The sequence below is a fragment of the Monomorium pharaonis genome, chromosome 8 (assembly GCF_013373865.1).
Source record: "Monomorium pharaonis isolate MP-MQ-018 chromosome 8, ASM1337386v2, whole genome shotgun sequence".
NCBI classification, from domain to species: domain Eukaryota; kingdom Metazoa; phylum Arthropoda; class Insecta; order Hymenoptera; family Formicidae; genus Monomorium; species Monomorium pharaonis.
The window spans coordinates 20,694,801-20,711,253 of NC_050474.1; the positions used below are offsets into that span (position 1 = coordinate 20,694,801).

A 16,453-nucleotide genomic window follows, 5' to 3' on the forward strand; every position below is an offset into this window, starting at 1 on the left:
GATTAACAACATATTCTTTCCAATGTAAAAAAAATTATTATCACAAGTTGATTAATAGTTTTTATTATATCTAGAAATTTTTATATAAAAAATATGCTTAATTTATATTAAAAAATATGCTTAATTTTGTTATAATTTTGATAAGAATAAATAGAACTATTGAAGACGGGAAAAGTTAATAAACAGTTTAATGTTTTGGATTATAATCAGATCAGTCCCCCGACTGTCTAGGAACTCTGGCCACTGCCTGCTGAGCGAGAAGTGATCCGACACAGGCATCTGCAGTCGCCGTTGACACTTAAGTACTTCGGCGGCTCACCGCCGAGCGCGTCCCTCAAGTCGCTGCTTTCGCCCTCCCTGGACACCAGGCGTATCCAGTTTGCCCGTTGGGAAAGTAATTCCTAGAGAAACACGGGTATCAAGCCTGATGTGCCGGGAGACTTGCCGTAGGGCAAATGGATATTCTTTTTGCAACGTAAACGACTGAATTTCGCGAAAAATTGCGCAGAGTGCTATACCAATACCACAGCTATAGTGGACTACGCTTACTTATGTCGATATGATGTTATGTATGTTAACGCAATGAATGCGATGAAGGAGAGAGAGTATCACGAAATTGCCGCATCTCGTCGAAAGATTGAGATAACATCGGGACACGCATCGATCTTGTCACGAAAATCCTTAGGAGACAATACCAGCTTATGAGGCAACATTTAGAAGAAATCAACGAGAAGAAAGCTGGGGAGGGGGAGATGGTAGGAAGGCGGGGATGGGGAGAAGAAAGCGAAAGAATTAGAAGAGTTTGAAGAGCAAAATTGTACATACAAGATGGCGATTATCGTGCTACGTTTAATTAACTCGCTTGCTCGAACGGCAGGGAGGAAAGATGGAAGAGCCCGCCGGTGGGATCTCGCGAGCGAATCAAGTTGTATGTATGTCGGAGAGAATGAATGAGCTCTGCAATTAGTGTAGTAGTAAGCGTATATCCGCGAAGGCATTCGAGGTGATTTGAGGGGAGCCATAGAGAGCTTGCATATGTATAAATATATTATATATATATATATATATATATAACACAAATACACACACACACGCATACACATACGTGCGTATGTAATCTCGGGTATTTACAAATTAAAGAAGCGAGTCGAGGACGACGACCGGAGTACATGAGTGCAGAGAATGCACTTCCGCCTACACTCGCGCACGTAAGAACACAAGCCAGCACCGCGACGTTGAGTATCCTGCGGAGTATCGCCGCGTTCTCTGATTTTGACGACGGGGTGCGCCAATCGAGCGCGACGGATTCCCGGGAAGACACGCCGTAGATATACACGCGCACGTTTACACGACGGCCGATAGGGAGTTTATTTTTTATGGCGAATTAATAGGAGCTTTAAGGGAGAGCTTTGCAGCACCTCGGAGATTACGAAGCGATACGACAAATACTTATACCGCGACCGTCCTTTAAATTTCAAGCAGGGTTAAGGGAGGGCAGGGGGAGAAAAATGACACTTAGGCGAAAAAAATCAGTGGTGCGCAATGATATCGAATGACCCACGCGCGATCGTAGTCATTGTACGCGCAATAACGTTTATTCAACATCCGGAAGAAGCGCAAGTGATAATTGTTAAACTGGGAGTGTATAACGGCGGTATTAATCATTATTATCGTTGGTGATAATTGTTATCCTCGCGTAAACGCGAACGCTAAATGGTAATTATTACCGCTAGGCGCATCGTAGCACGACGAATTGCAGTTGAAAAAAAATAAATTATATGCATATCAGGCCATCGCAGTTTTTCCTATCACTATCCCAGAGGATAGAATCGCACGCTCGGGAAATACTAGAGACCGTCGTTACCATCGAGAAAATGGCACGTACAAAGACTTATTCCCATAGCATCTAGCTCCGCACTCATCTCACATATGTAGGAACAAATGTACAAGCTACGGACTGCACTTCGCACTAGTGATCGCCGCTATCTCGTAGAATTTAGATAACTGAAAACGTAGCTCCAGGCACGTTTGTCAATGGTAACACTTTTATAAATCCGATTGCATCGCATCGCGAATTCATACGATACATATACGATACATTTACACGCGTGCATACTGATGACGATTGATGCGAGAAGGAGATTCACCGCTGGTTACGGACATGGAAAATATCGATTAGAACGAAACCACATGTTCTCTCTAATACGCGCTTAATTATATCTATTTATTAATTTTGATTCTATTTTAATTTTATATATTATCGAGATGTGCGAACTATTTGAATACGAATCGGTGATCATTAAAAGGGTTAACTTAATATTTTACAGATTAAATTTATCAAATTCCTTAAATAAATCAAGATAGTATTTACGATTGTATAGATATATCCTGAAAATAGCGAGCGAGATATGGAACTGTGAGCTATTGAAATCGCATCCTCTCCTATTTTCTTCGAGAGACAGCCTTTCTCATTCGGAGAACGCGCAGTTCTCGTCGACCTGCGAGGACGGTCACGTCGTACGAGCCATCGTCGTTGCGAGAGATACAAAGTTGTGCGGGACCCAGAACGAAGATATTTCTATGTAGCGTTATAAATAAGAGAAAAAAAAGCATACATACAGAAGAAATCGGAAAGAAAAAAGGCGAGATATAATAGAGTGTTGTGGAAGCGTATGCGTGAAAATGAGTGTGCATGATATTCCTGATCAGGGAGGGTGATTTTTTTATTGTTATGATGTAAATAGTTCATTACAGTATCTGTCTCTCTATTCATCATCGCGAGATCCTTTTTTCTTTACCTCATATCGTGAAATTAACGTAAACGAGTGAACTAACATATGTTAATGTTGAGCAGCATCGCGTTGTGCAGTTCGAAAGAGCAATTGCCAGCAGTGTCGCGAGTCTGCAGAACATGGGGTTGAAGAAACTCGTGATGAATTATTCTTGAATTCGACACAATTCAATTCAATTACTAAAGGCTGCATTCGGCGGACAAGCGGCTCAATGAGTTCAGTCTTTATTACGATTGATTTCCTCATTTAGAGCTATGTGAAAAACTAAAGGTGAAAATTAATCTTATTAAAGATTTAGTCGATTGTTACACAACTGTTGTGTTACACATCTTTTGAACGCGGAAAGATTCACAGGATCGAGATATTCTTCAACCCATCCTTGTTTTTTTTCTTTCTTTTTTTCTCCTTGGAGGGAAAACGGTCTCGAGAAGCGCGCGAAAGGAATTAGCAAATGGTGTGTGGCTGTAAATATACACGTGTAGAGAGTAAGGCCGAAGCTATGGAATTCAATCAGACAGACACACATTCACAGAAATGTTATCACACTGCACATGTACCGCGATGCACAATCGCATTTTCACGTACACATACACACACACATACACGCGTGCACACACGAAATCCTCAAGTAGCTGCAAAATACGCGCATACGTATGAAAGAGAAAAGAACCTACACACACACAAATTGCGCATAGCTTAACTGTCTCTTTATATAGGTGTTGACACGTCGTCACGGGGAAAATAATCTCGAATGATAGATCGGAGCTTGGGGAAGGGAGGGGGGAGGGGAAAGGGGGTAGGTTTCATGTGGTGAAACGCGACAAGAGCCACTTATAATTGATATAGCATAGCAAACCTTACTGTATTTACCGTGACATGTAATACCCTTAACGAAGAAGAAAATGCGAATCTATTGATAGAAGAGTTGTTCTGCACAAAAAGAAAACACGATTGCTTCATCAATAATTATAGTGTCTCTTTCTCTTTCTCTCTCTCTCTTTCTCTCTCTTTCTCTCTCTTTCTCTGTCTGTCTCTCTACCTTGAGAAGAGTATATACGTACCTCTCTCTATACCTCTCTTTATACTAATTGCTCTATTGATTATTTATTTGTTTCGATACGAAGAGAGGAGCGCTTCACATTCGACGAGACTCGTGTCGCGACGACTCGCCACATTATTACGAATTAATTACGAATTTACTCTATGATTATTCACTGCTATCGCCGCTAAAAGCCTCATTGTTATTACATTGTTGTCATGATCACACGTCATCGTCAGCGTTACTATAAGGGACAAATTTAAAGAGCCGCCGTAAGAGTCGTCGTATATTGTCATACTATATATTATATATTGTTACCACACACCGACACCTTTGCGAAGGGGGAGGGAATTTTGCAAAAGAGAGGTCATGGGATTACCGATACTGGGAATATGCCTGTGGAAGAATCAGCCGCTGATTAATTAAAAAGAGGATGACCCTTAATGAAAGAATACTATCAGACTTGCAAAAAAAATTATTGGAAGTTATTGAAAAACCATTCGAATCCAATATTGTGTTTTATTCTACCAATTTTTTTGCGAGTATTTTTCCATAAGGGGAAGGTCCTCAAATTACATCAATGATTGGTTTCTACTTGCGTATTGCACCTCCATATGCGATTACGCGATATCGCGTTCTGACTCTACCAGTACGATCGATTAGAACCCACTCTCCCCTGAACGATACTCGCCTAAAGGTGCCGCGAGAAGCACTAATTAGGAAGATGCGGGACGAGGACGCACCCAGAGTCCCGAATATGTCTGCGTTTTAGAGCGATTCGTCAGGATCGGGACACGGCGGATCGTGCAGCGTGCAAGTGAAACGAGCAGCGAGATTCTATCTGCCGACATACACGCATACGTACACACAGAATTTTATAAAGTGGAATCTCGCTGCGTTTAAAGTAAAATTAAAAAAAAAAGTTGAAGTAAGAGAAGAAACGAAGTAGAAACGGCGTTTCGTGTACGAGAGGACGAACACTTTGTATGCACCCGCCCCCATTGTTCATGCCCATTTGTATTGCGTAGTGAACCGATCGGTAATTACGGGTCGGTTACAAGATACTATTATAAATATATATATGTATATGTGTGTGTGCATACATACATATGCACATGTACATATATATGTAAACATATATATACGAAAAGCAAGACAGAAATGAAACTACTGTAACTACACCTGCCTCTTGTGAATAAATGCCTATTTGTTTCTTTTCACGTGTCTCGTTATTCCCAACTCACTGAGATGAACGACGTATGGCAAGAAGAGATAAGCCAATTCAATGAACGAACAAAAATTTTTTTTACAGTAGTTTCTAGATTTTTTCCATTAAGATAATATTACCTTTATTCTCCACGTCAATAATTTTAAAGTTTTTTTTTTTTGTGTTTAAGAACTATCTATGAATAACAACTGTCTATAATGAATAATTCACCAATAAAGTCAATTATTGGTATGTTTCCGGAAATGAGAATACTAGATAATATGCTAATAATTAGAGTTGATTAGATAAGGAACGTATTCCATGATAACATAGAGGGAATGCGAAATTCAATCGTAAAACAGATTTTTTTATTAAATAAATATCGTTGTCGCAGTTAATCAGATCGAGATATTATTATACAATTATCATACATTTTCGATAGTACGTTCGCCCCCCCAAAAAAATAAAAAGAGGGAGATTAACGTACAAACGTTTCACTAGGTGCGACGCACGCACACACGCGTGTCTTCATGCAATGTCTACACGCAAAAAATCACACGTGCCATCAAATGCGCCGCAGTCGTTGCTCCTCAAATCCGATCGTCTGCGAGTGCGGAACGCAGAATTCTCAAGGAGCAGTCGTTGCATTCGTCGATACGATTAATATCGTAAAAATGTTCAGTGATATTGCACTATCGTCGCGTTAAAATATCAAGGAATCACGGCTGGATCGATCGACTTTCATCATCTTTAAAACGCTTGATCATTTCCTTTTCTCGTTTCACCTCGTTGTATCGCAACGATCAATTCGTTGATCCTGTCGGACGGAACGATGGACGGACGGTAATTATTCGTGGTCGGGTAATTCGATAATGAAAGTCATCCAAGTCCGCGCGTAACACTACAATTAAGTACACATTTCATGCATAATAAATCCACGATTTTCTTATCAATTTCTATTCATTTTCGCGATTTAACCGTTGACGAAATTTAAAAAAAGAAGATTTAGTTTCTTGCTCCAATACGATCGTTAATTTAGTATTACAGAAGTGAGAAGCCTCCGCAACGTGTTAGAAAGCGCATGACATTCTTCTTCAATTCTAACATAAGACACAGCGTATCACAATATTTTGTATCAAGAGAAGAATTCGATATCCCCGCGTCGCACGGCGGGAGAAACGGAGCAAGTGCCACTCGAGTGGCTCCGGTTCCTTTCATTATTCGTCGAGCTGTGATCGCGAGGCCGTTTCGAAATAAGGAGTTTCCACTCGGAGATCGTTCTTACCGTGGAGAACAATTCGTTCCACGATGATGAGAATGACAGGACACATTTTCATTTGCGCGCGCGGCTGCGCTTTGCCCTGCTCAGTCTTGCCGGGATTACATTAAATTTTGCGTTCTTTCGTCATCTCTCAGACAACTGACATCCCCCCCGCGCGAAGCGAAAAACCGTGACCGGTCAGTCGTTTTGTTTTCCAGCCAATGGTCCCTCCGGATCTTTCGAGAGCGGAAATGCTGAATGAAGAAGCAAAATTAGAAGAGCATCCGCGAGAAATTTCCCTGAGCTAGAAACGTCACTTGGACGTGTCGAAAATTTATCGTGGAGAAAAGACGTCATTCATAACGGAACCTTAATTTCTTGGGGATGAAACGACGACTCTCTTTTTTTTTTCTCTTCGATGAGAAGATGGACATGTCCATCTCGCTGACTCCATTAGCGATCGGCGTCGCAACGCAATTTTGTGCCATTAATACTTTTCGCATGAATAGTCGAGTAGTGAACGATAATGACAGTCCGTTGGATTACACGTCAATCGTGCCGTTTGATAAAAAGTGGCCGACACGGAAAACGCGCGTGTCGGCAGAAGAGGGTGAAAAATTTGATTGCGACAGTATTGGACGCGCTCTCGAGGAACGTTTTGGGAGGAACGTCTGTCCGCGAGCAACTTTCCCTGATTGAGGAATCGTGTAGAAAGTCGGACGTCCCTGTTTCTGGCGCGCGACGCCACTTAAATTCGAATTACGGTTTCGACACGAGCGTCGATGTAACAGGCACCCTGCCGTGAGCAACGCGGACATTTCTCGCACGCGTTATGCATCGAGAACATTTCGATATTCAATTCCGAAGAGAAACAGGTCCCCAAAGTTTGTACGAGACCAGGCGAGGTCTGGTCCGGGTTACTAATTTTAGTTACTCAAAGTCGCTAGTTTGAGATCAGTCCAGATGTCCGCAATACACGTACGGTATCAGCTTCTAATGACGTTAGCGAGGGATGTCTGGAACACTGCACTCCCGCTCATCGAGAATTTGGACCAATCGAACGGTTCTTAAGACAAACACCTAAATTCACGCTATCTTCTCTTCGTCTCGTCCACGTCACTATTATGCGAAATAGTACGTAGGAATGCGAAAGTCTAGGTCTATGTCAGTCACGATCGCTCGTCGCTCAACGCAGCGTAGCCACCGTGCTGCGTCACTTTCGTCAAAACAGGCCGAACATCTTCTTCGTCGAGCTAGTGCTCCTCTTCTTCCTAGCTGGCGCCGACACGTCCGAATTCTCGCCGTTTTTCGTGGCAACGAGCTGCGAGGCCGGGGTCAGTTTGCTACGCACGTGCTCGTCCAGGAGCGCCTGCATGTCCATCTGCCATTGTTCTAACTGCTGACTGAGCTCGACCTTCTGCTTGATCGCCTCCTTCAGCTGACTGTCGGCCTGTAGGATGTCTATTCGCGTTCTAGCCAACTCCACTTCTACCCTGTTCTGCCGGGCCACCGCCTGATCTCGCACCTTGTAAGCCTTCGCCACGATCTCGTCCTTCGTCAACTCGGAGTGCTCGATGTCGCCCCTCGCCCTATCACGTTCTTCCTTGACGCCGCGCAGCTCGGCCTCGCAAACGCTCAATTTGCTCGTCATCTCCAGGACGGTATCGCCGCGTCGCTTCAACTCCTCTTCCTGTATCCTGTACTGCTCTCGAGAATTCTCCAGTTCTTCTCGTACCCTGTGAAGCTCCACCGCTAACCCCAATTCCCCTGGTGCCCCTCTACCCGACAGCGCGAGGTTGTAGACCTCCTCGACCAGTTCTATCAGCGCACCCGGACAGTTCGTCTACGAAGAAAATAATTACGATGGCGATAAATTATAGACGCTTGTTCAATTAGCTAAATATAAATGTTTGTATACTTGTGACAAAAAATAAATGATAAGGATTGCTTACCGGCGAAGGATGAGTCTCCCGCTCGTTGGTGCCTACCTCTGCCTCGGAGTTGTTGAGATTGATCACCAGCATGGACTCGTCGCAGTCGCTCTGTAGGCCCGAGTCATCTTCGCCGCGCCTCAGATGGGCGCACAGCTCCCTCAGCCGTTTCGTCGCCCTGGCCACTTCCGTCTTCAAGCTCTCTTCCTGTTCCCCGAGGGAACTGCCGCTCTCCTCGCACTCCATCTCCGCTTGCAGAGATCGCGGTGGTTTCTGTATCGAGCCGGACCGGGTTCTTCTTTCGGTCTCGATACCCGCCAATGCCGATGCCAGCTCATCCCTGAAGATAATAAACACATATTAATGTATTACGTGGTTGAAAGAATATAACATAGGAAAAAAGAAAGAAAAACTGACCAAGATGTCTTGAACGTTTGGTGACCGACAGAATATTTTAACATCTCAAGTGAAGTGGTTATAAAATAATATCAAATACGATGAATGATACTGTCGTCCGCTCGTCAGGCTTGTTTTACTCAATGCAGTTGCGACCGTCACGCGGGGCTGAATTTTGGGTACGTGGAATTTGGAAAGATTTAGCTGTACGTGTCGGATCGTGTGTTTAATCAAGCGTTGTTCCCGCGTGTTAGCCAAAGCAAAAATGGCCACGTATAGAGATCGCGATTTTCTGGTCTCACCTCTCTCGCTCGGCCAGTCTCGCGCGGTGTTCCGCTTCGTGGCCGAGCCGCTCCAAGGCCGTGGCTCTCTCCTCGGCTTCCTCGAGGGCCGCAATCGCCCTGGCCCTCTCCTCGCGCAGCTCCAAGGACCGCCTCTCTAACTCCGTCCTTTGTGCGGATACGAATTGTACCTGAAACGACGCGTGCAAGACTTACGACGTGCGTGATATACCGACCAGCGAATTCTCGTATCTCGCGGTCATTCAGCCGTCATTTCTTTGTTTAATCGCGGCTCGGGTTTAAGTTTCAATTTTACTTTTCACCTACTTGAATTTAAAAATGTGAAACGTAAAACACAATGTTCAAATACAGAAAATGGACTTATTAAATGGAAATAAGCACTTAGAAAACTAAACTACATTCTCTAATAAAATATTAGTTTACCATTTAGATTCTGTTCTTGTTGGAACAAAGTCGTGCAATATTACTTGAATAGTCATCAATGCAATATTATACTTTTGTAACAGAATACTTTTTAAGAGATATTAGAGGAGAAAATCTGATTTTCACTCTACCTTTCAAAACTTGTAGTGACTTGACGATATTTAAGTCAGGCAGTTACGCTAGTAAAAAAAAGTTACAGTTTTGGAGAACACAGGGCAATTTTGAAAAATAATATTAGAGCCAAATATCTTCTTCCATTACTTCCTCCAACATTACTTGTATAATCATTTGAATGGCTTTTCTACTAAAAAATAAAACATTCCGTTGGTGACTATTCAAACGTGACTTTATTCAACAAGGATAGAATCTGTGTTGAAGACAAATAATTAATTGATCTGTTTTTAATTAAGAAAAGTAGTGTATATTTTCTAAGTGTTTACACGTATTTTGTTCATCTCCTATATAGTAATCGTTATAGTTTATGAAATGCATCTCACATTTACATGAGTTTATTTTTATACACTCAATAAGCCTCCTACGCTCATCGCGAACGAATCCTGAGAGTCGACATCCGGTTGCCATTGTGAGGCAAGATGAAAGGAACGACGGAACGGAAGCAAATCGGATCGACCGACCGACAAGGGTCACGTACGTACATTTTTATTTGACGATGGCGTTTTCCCAGATATTGTACGCGCAAATTCACGTGCGAACACGTGCGAACCGTCGATTACCGCTTCCTTTTTATAAAAAGGATGCTGCGAATTATTTAGCGAGCCCCGCCTGAGAACCGCGTGTGTTCGGCTTCCGATGATTAATAACGACAGTTTCCGCTTCGCGGATCAATTAGGCATGGAGGAAACTCCGGTGAAGAAATTTGTAACGCCGCCAACGAATAGAAGGGAAAAGAGTCGAGTTTTTATACGCAAAAAAAGGAGTTAATTACCTGGATGATGTACGATGATATGGAAGAGATTTTAATCTTTAAATTAAAAATTCATGTTTACCTCGTCCCTGAGGATCTCCAGGCTGCTGACGTGATCCTGCAGGGTGGTGTTCCTGAGAGCGCATTTTTCCCGCAGCACCTTTACCTCTATGAGCAACTGCTCTTCCTGTTTGGCAGCCTCTCTCAGCTGATCGGCAAGCCTCGTGTTTTGCGCCGTCAGCTCCGCGACGAGGGTGGCCTGGTCGCGCTCCGCTCTCCTCGCCCTCTCACTCTGCTCCTCCAATTGGTTCCTGAGGGTCTCCACATCGGCCTGAAGCTCCAAGGCTCGTGCCTCGCTCTCATCCCTGGCTTCCTCGAGTCTCCTTCGCAGCAGGTGCCTCTCCTGCTCCAAACTCTACACATAGAGAGAACGAAATTTGATTAGCGATGAATGGATTTCTTTCGATAATTGCCTGTGTCGTTCCGAAAGCTAAGTTTGCCTGACTTTTGCTTCAAAAAGACATTTAAAAGGATTTCGGCACAAAGAATGACCCCGCTAAGTTCCTTTCACGAAACCGATGTGTTTTACATTCTGCGCGAATGTCATTCGGTGAACCGAAAAAAAAAAGAAACCCGCGGCGTGAGTCAGTGCACATAAATTACGTTTCTCGACGTCCATACTTACGCACAGCAAGCTCAAGATGGAGCAGATAGATAAACTTTGAGAATTCAGTGAAAGGAGCTCGCAAATTTATTAACATACAATTAGACGCACAATTTGACCGTTTAGCCGACTACCTCACTTTCCTTTTCTTTTAAAGAGCAGTCGCTTTCCAAGATTAAAAAAAAAAAAGAAAAAGCTACCTCGCGAACATTTTTTTCTCTTTAATTGTCAAATTATCTTGGATTAAAGCGAGAAAAACTAAATTAAAGAGAAAACGATCCGAGTCGCTCGGATCCGTGGAGGCTCGGGGAGAGAAAGAGAGACGGCGAGAGAAGGAGGGCCGAAATATTTATGCTTCAACACGTAAGAATCGTATGGAAAAATCTCCCGCCGACAAAGGTGCGAACACGGTGCTTTTGTGCACATAACAAACGGATGCAACGCGAGAACTGGTTTCGTTGCGGGTACACACGGCCGCGCGCACATACACACGTGAATGCGTTCTGCGATTCCCACGTAAAAGAAATTTCTCAACCCGATGCTCGATAACGCGCCCCGTCGCCCGGTAATAAGACGTAACAATTGGAAAATCGCGGGCGGATTCTAAATGAAGCGTTAGCATTAATTAACTCCATTTACCGAGTGAGGCAATCTCGTTAATTAGCTGCAATACTAAAAACGCGACGACGTTTGCGCAATCGTATTACACGGAAAGTAACATAATCTCACGAAAGAGCGCGAGGGAATTGTAATTTACGCTACTCGCTCTTTGTCGACGTTTCTCGAATGAGCTCTGACGCTCTCCCTCCACTCTCTAAATCGGAATCAGTGAAATCTTATCGATTTCTGCGCTGCACATACACTATTTGTGATAACGCGCTAATTCCGATTAGTCAGAGCCTTTAATTGGAATCGCTGAAAGATAGTGAACACTGATGATCAGTTACAAGTATTCATCATAAATCAGTGAATAATATACCGATTTCAATTTAGAAAGCACAACAGTCATTGTTTTCAGCACTGTTGAATACATTCGTGACTCTCTATCACAATCGTTGAATTTTATCAGCGCATATCGCGTTACAGTCAAAATTTAAAATTTCCTGAAAAACGACGATAGTGATAAGATAATGGCATAATCAACGTCAGTCTGAGTCTAATGATAAAGTATCACTGTGACAACAAGCACATCGTGATTTAATTACGGTTCGTACAAACGTTAAATATTTACAACATCGAAACGATAATTCTACCATGTTGACAGTATTAAAGTTGTGCTTTCGTTTCGGATATGGCCGTGGTTTTGAATGTCTTGCCTCGTGCAGCTGTGAGAATCTGGCAGATCGCCAGGCTGCCTTCGGTTATCGAACGTCATTGTGCTCGCACGGGATACGTAATGTAAAACGCACGTGCATAGAAAAACGCGGCGCGGTGCTTTCGCGTAGAAGGGGGCTTGAATGTCGATGAGGTTTATCGTGCCGGAAGGCCTTGGTCTCCCATGGTTACTCATCGACCGATCGCCAGCATGTACCCGCAGGCCCACGGTTCACCGATCCCCGAAGTCGATTCGCGGAAGGCCAACGAACAATAGACATATCGCTCGACGTTTATGGAGGACGGAGGACAAGAGATTCCTTTTTTTTTTCCGGGTATGCGCGAGCAATCAATTTTATCGGAACGCTTCGGTAATCAATCGTTAAAAGTCGACTGCCCCCCAGTATCTTATGTTATCCAAACAAATTATGCATCGTATTCAATTTCGAAATACTCGGTTCTTACGATCCCGCGCGTCAGAGGTTTGCGTAGAAATTTGCGTCACTACAGAGATGGAAGATTTTGGAAAGCGTACATAAGCAAAATGTTTATATTCGTTTCGTTTGTGTTTCGACAAGTGAGACGAAGCAGTGGCAAAAATAAAGACTAAGTACTTCCCCGCGAGATCGAGTTGTCGCGGATGCAACCAGGTCCTACCTATCCGTTCACCGCGCGCGTCTAAGGAGGCTGTCGGCCCGAAGAAGACGCGACATGAATCGCGCGCCTCCGACAACATCCCGTTGTCCGAGCAACCAGCCGCTCCAGTTGCGGTTCTATTTTTTTTACACGTTGATACCTACGACGCCGTGTAACACAAATACGCCGCCAGCCAGAAATACCGGTGGAAGCACACGCGCGCGCGCGCGTTGAAGTCTCTCGAGTGCGATGAGTCACACACGAGAGACGCGGTTTTCGCGACCTCTCGGACGTCGCCTCCTCCCGCGGCCGAGCTGCTCGCGGGTGCGTGCAAGCGGCTCCGAAACGTCCGGCGAACGAGTTCGTTGGAAGGTACTTCAGAACTTCTATTTAGGTACACAAGTTCCATTACCGAGGGCATTAGATCGGCGGGGCGCAAAAGTTGGCACGGAAGTTCCTGGCGGGTTTAACGCGGTTTAAATATAGGCGACTTTTACGCGCGCGCGATCCGCCTACGATTCCGCCCTTGTCCGTTTTAAGCCCGAACCGTTTTCCCGTTATATTTGCCGAGCGCCATCGAACGCTCGCAAACACACCGCCGTCTATTTGTTAGCGACGGGCAATGAGTCACGGATCCGTGACGCCGGCGATGATGGTGACTGGTTGCGCCGATCGGTTGCGTCTGCAATTTGCAAAATGCTGTGTGCCGCACGCGAACGCGATTAATAATTGCATACGGTTGCGTCTCTCTTCGCCGTCGGCGGTCTTGGTGCCGCTTTTCAGCCAAGTGGAGACGATCCCGAAGTCGTGACTCACGGCTCCCCGCGTCTAATCCTCCTCCGTTCGTCCCGATCTTGCGACACGGCGGCCGAGGTCGGCATCGATGACGACGGCGCATATCCCGCGAAATGAAGATTCGGTAAACTGCGATCGAGGAGCTCGCGACTGGCACGAACACGTTACTGCCTTCGATTCGGTCGGCCCCTGGTTTTAGCTTCGTGCCTTTCGTGTCTACGCGACATAAGTATGTCAGCCGTGTAATATTAAAATGCCCCCGACTGAAGGAAGATATTTTAATTAACTTTAAATATGTTCAAAGAGAACGAGGGGGAAAAAAGAGGCTTCCTTCTCTCAATTATCTCTAAAATGTAAAGAATAATGTGAATATTTAAAAGATACGCTACTTTTTTAAAATTAAAATCTCATTAACAAATTAATCTGGATTTATCTTTAGCGTAGATTCTATCTATTTTTAAGCAGCAATGAAAATTAAGCGCCTCAGACATGAAATGAAAAGAGTCGAAGAAGATACAAGTAGAGTTCCCATTGAAGTTCGCCGTCTCGAGCGAGCTCCGAGACTTTCGTTCGCCATCGTAAAGTCGCGCAATTACGGCGGAGCGTATATTTCGCTCTCATTGTAAAATACACGCCGATCTTCGGCCCGCGTACGATCTAATTACACGGTAGAACGAGTGAGACCACCGTGCGGCGCGAATCCCTGTCGATGTGCGGTTTAATGCGGGGCACCCCTTCGTCGTTTTCTACGCCGCTCCGAAGAAAGGGAAAGACAAAATGCCTTGAAACCGAGACGCCTGAGAAACGCCCAGGCGTAAATGAAGACAAAAGAATTTCAAGCTCAATGTCAGAATGCGAATGAAATATTTTCCATTAGCCTGAAATAGCTGCGGCTGTTTCCTTATTCATTCATATATAAGATTCTCTCGGAATTTCTATCTCGAATCGTCCAACGAATTAACGTTGCAATTATCCGTAAAGCGGTGGCTTTCGCACAAAAGTCAGCATGCCGCGCCGTCTCGGGACGATGGGGCCGCGGTAATCGTGGGAAATAAAAAGAAGTTTCGCGGATAATCACGAATTAATCAGCATTACATTCCCGTGGCCGTTGCGGCCGGTCAGGCGGACCGACGCGCAAGCATTATTGCGTCGCACCTCGTTCACTTTCCCTCGAAGAAAACGATAATGCCGAGCGCGGCGTAGAAGGCGAAGGTAGGGAGGCTCGTAATCGCGAGGCAATGGCCTGTGACGGGTCCGGCTGCGATCGCGAGCTCTAGCGCAACCAGGTCCATCCGTTACGTGGTGGAACGAACGTATCCAGCAAAAAACGCCGACGCGGGCGGAACGAACGGAATAGATTGTCCCTCGTAAAGAAATCATCGAGTCTGGACGATATTTCGAGGGTGGGGGGTGGGGAAAGGAAAGCTTTCATTACTGAATAATATAACAAATTTATAAGATAATGTAGTTCTTCAGAGAGTCTCTTCCGAGCTAAAAATTCGCTACACCATCCTCTCAATTTTCGACTCAATTTTTGGTAATTAAAAGGACGTTTTTTGTTGAGTTCGAGAAAAGGTCTGCCTTCAAGAAATTTTTGAGAGCAGTATTATGTCAATTAAAATGCTACCTTTGTAGAAATATTTATTGGTTTTTATCATTATATCGTAAGCTATATTTTTATTGTCTTTTTTCTTTGAAAGACTATTGAAGACTTACAGTCCCCATTTTAATGTCATCTAGCAAGAAAAAGTATTCATCATAATCTACAAAAATCAATAAAAATTTCGGCAAAGTTGCATCTTAATTGATTCAATATTTTTTTCTTGAAAAGTTTTCGAAAGCAGAGGTTTTTCTTTAGATCTAACAAATTGAATATTTCTTAAAATTTCTAAGATAAATATCTCGTAGGCTGACTTTGGACCGCCGTCAAAATCCCGCTTCGAATTTTCGTTTCCGTGCACTATATATTCCTTGTCATCTAATCCAATTATTAAGTCGTCGATCAGTGAAAGTGGATCTACGTCAACTGGCACAATCGCGCGAAGCCGCAATCTCGGCGGATGAATTCATACGCGAACGAGAGTGAGGAAACCCGCGTGGACGATCGCGCGTGGTTAAACGTTGCATAATTTCTCGAGCGTTTATCGGCCGTGACGTGACGTGCCGTGAAGAAGCGAGTTAATTGGATCGGCGCATCTCGTTAATCGATTCCATTATTGCGCGCGTGGGAGAAAATTCCCCCGTCGTCGGCTGTTCCTTGCGCCGAGGAAGCGGCTATTACGCAGGGCTGTCGAATTTATTATTCATTCGCTTCGACCAAAGGGGAAGCGAGCCGCCGGGGCGGCCGCTAATTATTCGCGAAGAACGGACGACGGCGAGCGCACGCGAGCGTTATTATCGCCTAATGATCTAATTAAGCGTCCTACTTCATTTCGCCGAGGCCCGTAAAACGCGAGCGCAGTGAATTCGAACGAACAGCTATTGCTATAGTAAAATAGTCCGTTCCTCACGCGATACGAGATATATAAAATTGGGAATTGTTCTTTAACGAAAGAGAAACTGATTTTCCATCGTTGAATGATTTTCTACTATGGGTACTCATTAATGGTGCATTTATCGTAGTGGAACGATTAAATTAATTAAACGCTGTATATATCCCGGAGTCGCGTATTTAATTTAAATGCATGTAGACTAATTTCACTTACGCACGAAAGAACGATTTTGCTGAAGTACCTAAAGGTTTAGCTAGATAAAGTTCTGGAAATAAT

The 16,453-nt window shown here is 44.1% G+C and overlaps 2 protein-coding genes across 13 annotated transcripts in view; one reads left to right on the forward strand and one right to left on the reverse strand.

The window, feature by feature from the left end:
- LOC105838807 (protein Fe65 homolog) overlaps positions 1 to 5,047 on the forward strand; it is a 154,360-nt gene extending 149,313 nt beyond the window's left edge. For 5 of the 7 annotated variants that reach the window (XM_012684646.3, XM_012684649.3, XM_012684652.3 and 2 more), the window contains one exon: positions 211 to 5,047. The gene's annotated coding sequence lies outside the window, so the exon portion shown is untranslated. The remainder of the gene's footprint in view (positions 1 to 210) is intronic. The other 2 variants (XM_012684651.3, XM_012684650.3) reach the window with 2 other exon arrangements.
- Positions 5,048 to 5,384: 337 nt separating this feature from the next.
- The window catches only part of LOC105838803 (bicaudal D-related protein homolog), a 42,099-nt gene continuing 31,030 nt past the window's right edge, over positions 5,385 to 16,453 (reverse strand). For all 6 annotated transcript variants that reach the window (XM_036290658.1, XM_036290656.1, XM_012684640.3 and 3 more), the window contains 4 exons: positions 10,359 to 10,691; positions 8,929 to 9,098; positions 8,252 to 8,570; positions 5,385 to 8,142 (listed from right to left, as the gene is read on the reverse strand). In XM_036290658.1, the coding sequence (XP_036146551.1) occupies positions 7,522 to 8,142; positions 8,252 to 8,570; positions 8,929 to 9,098; positions 10,359 to 10,691 (1,443 nt within the window). In that variant the 3' untranslated portion in view covers positions 5,385 to 7,521. The remainder of the gene's footprint in view (positions 8,143 to 8,251; positions 8,571 to 8,928; positions 9,099 to 10,358; positions 10,692 to 16,453) is intronic.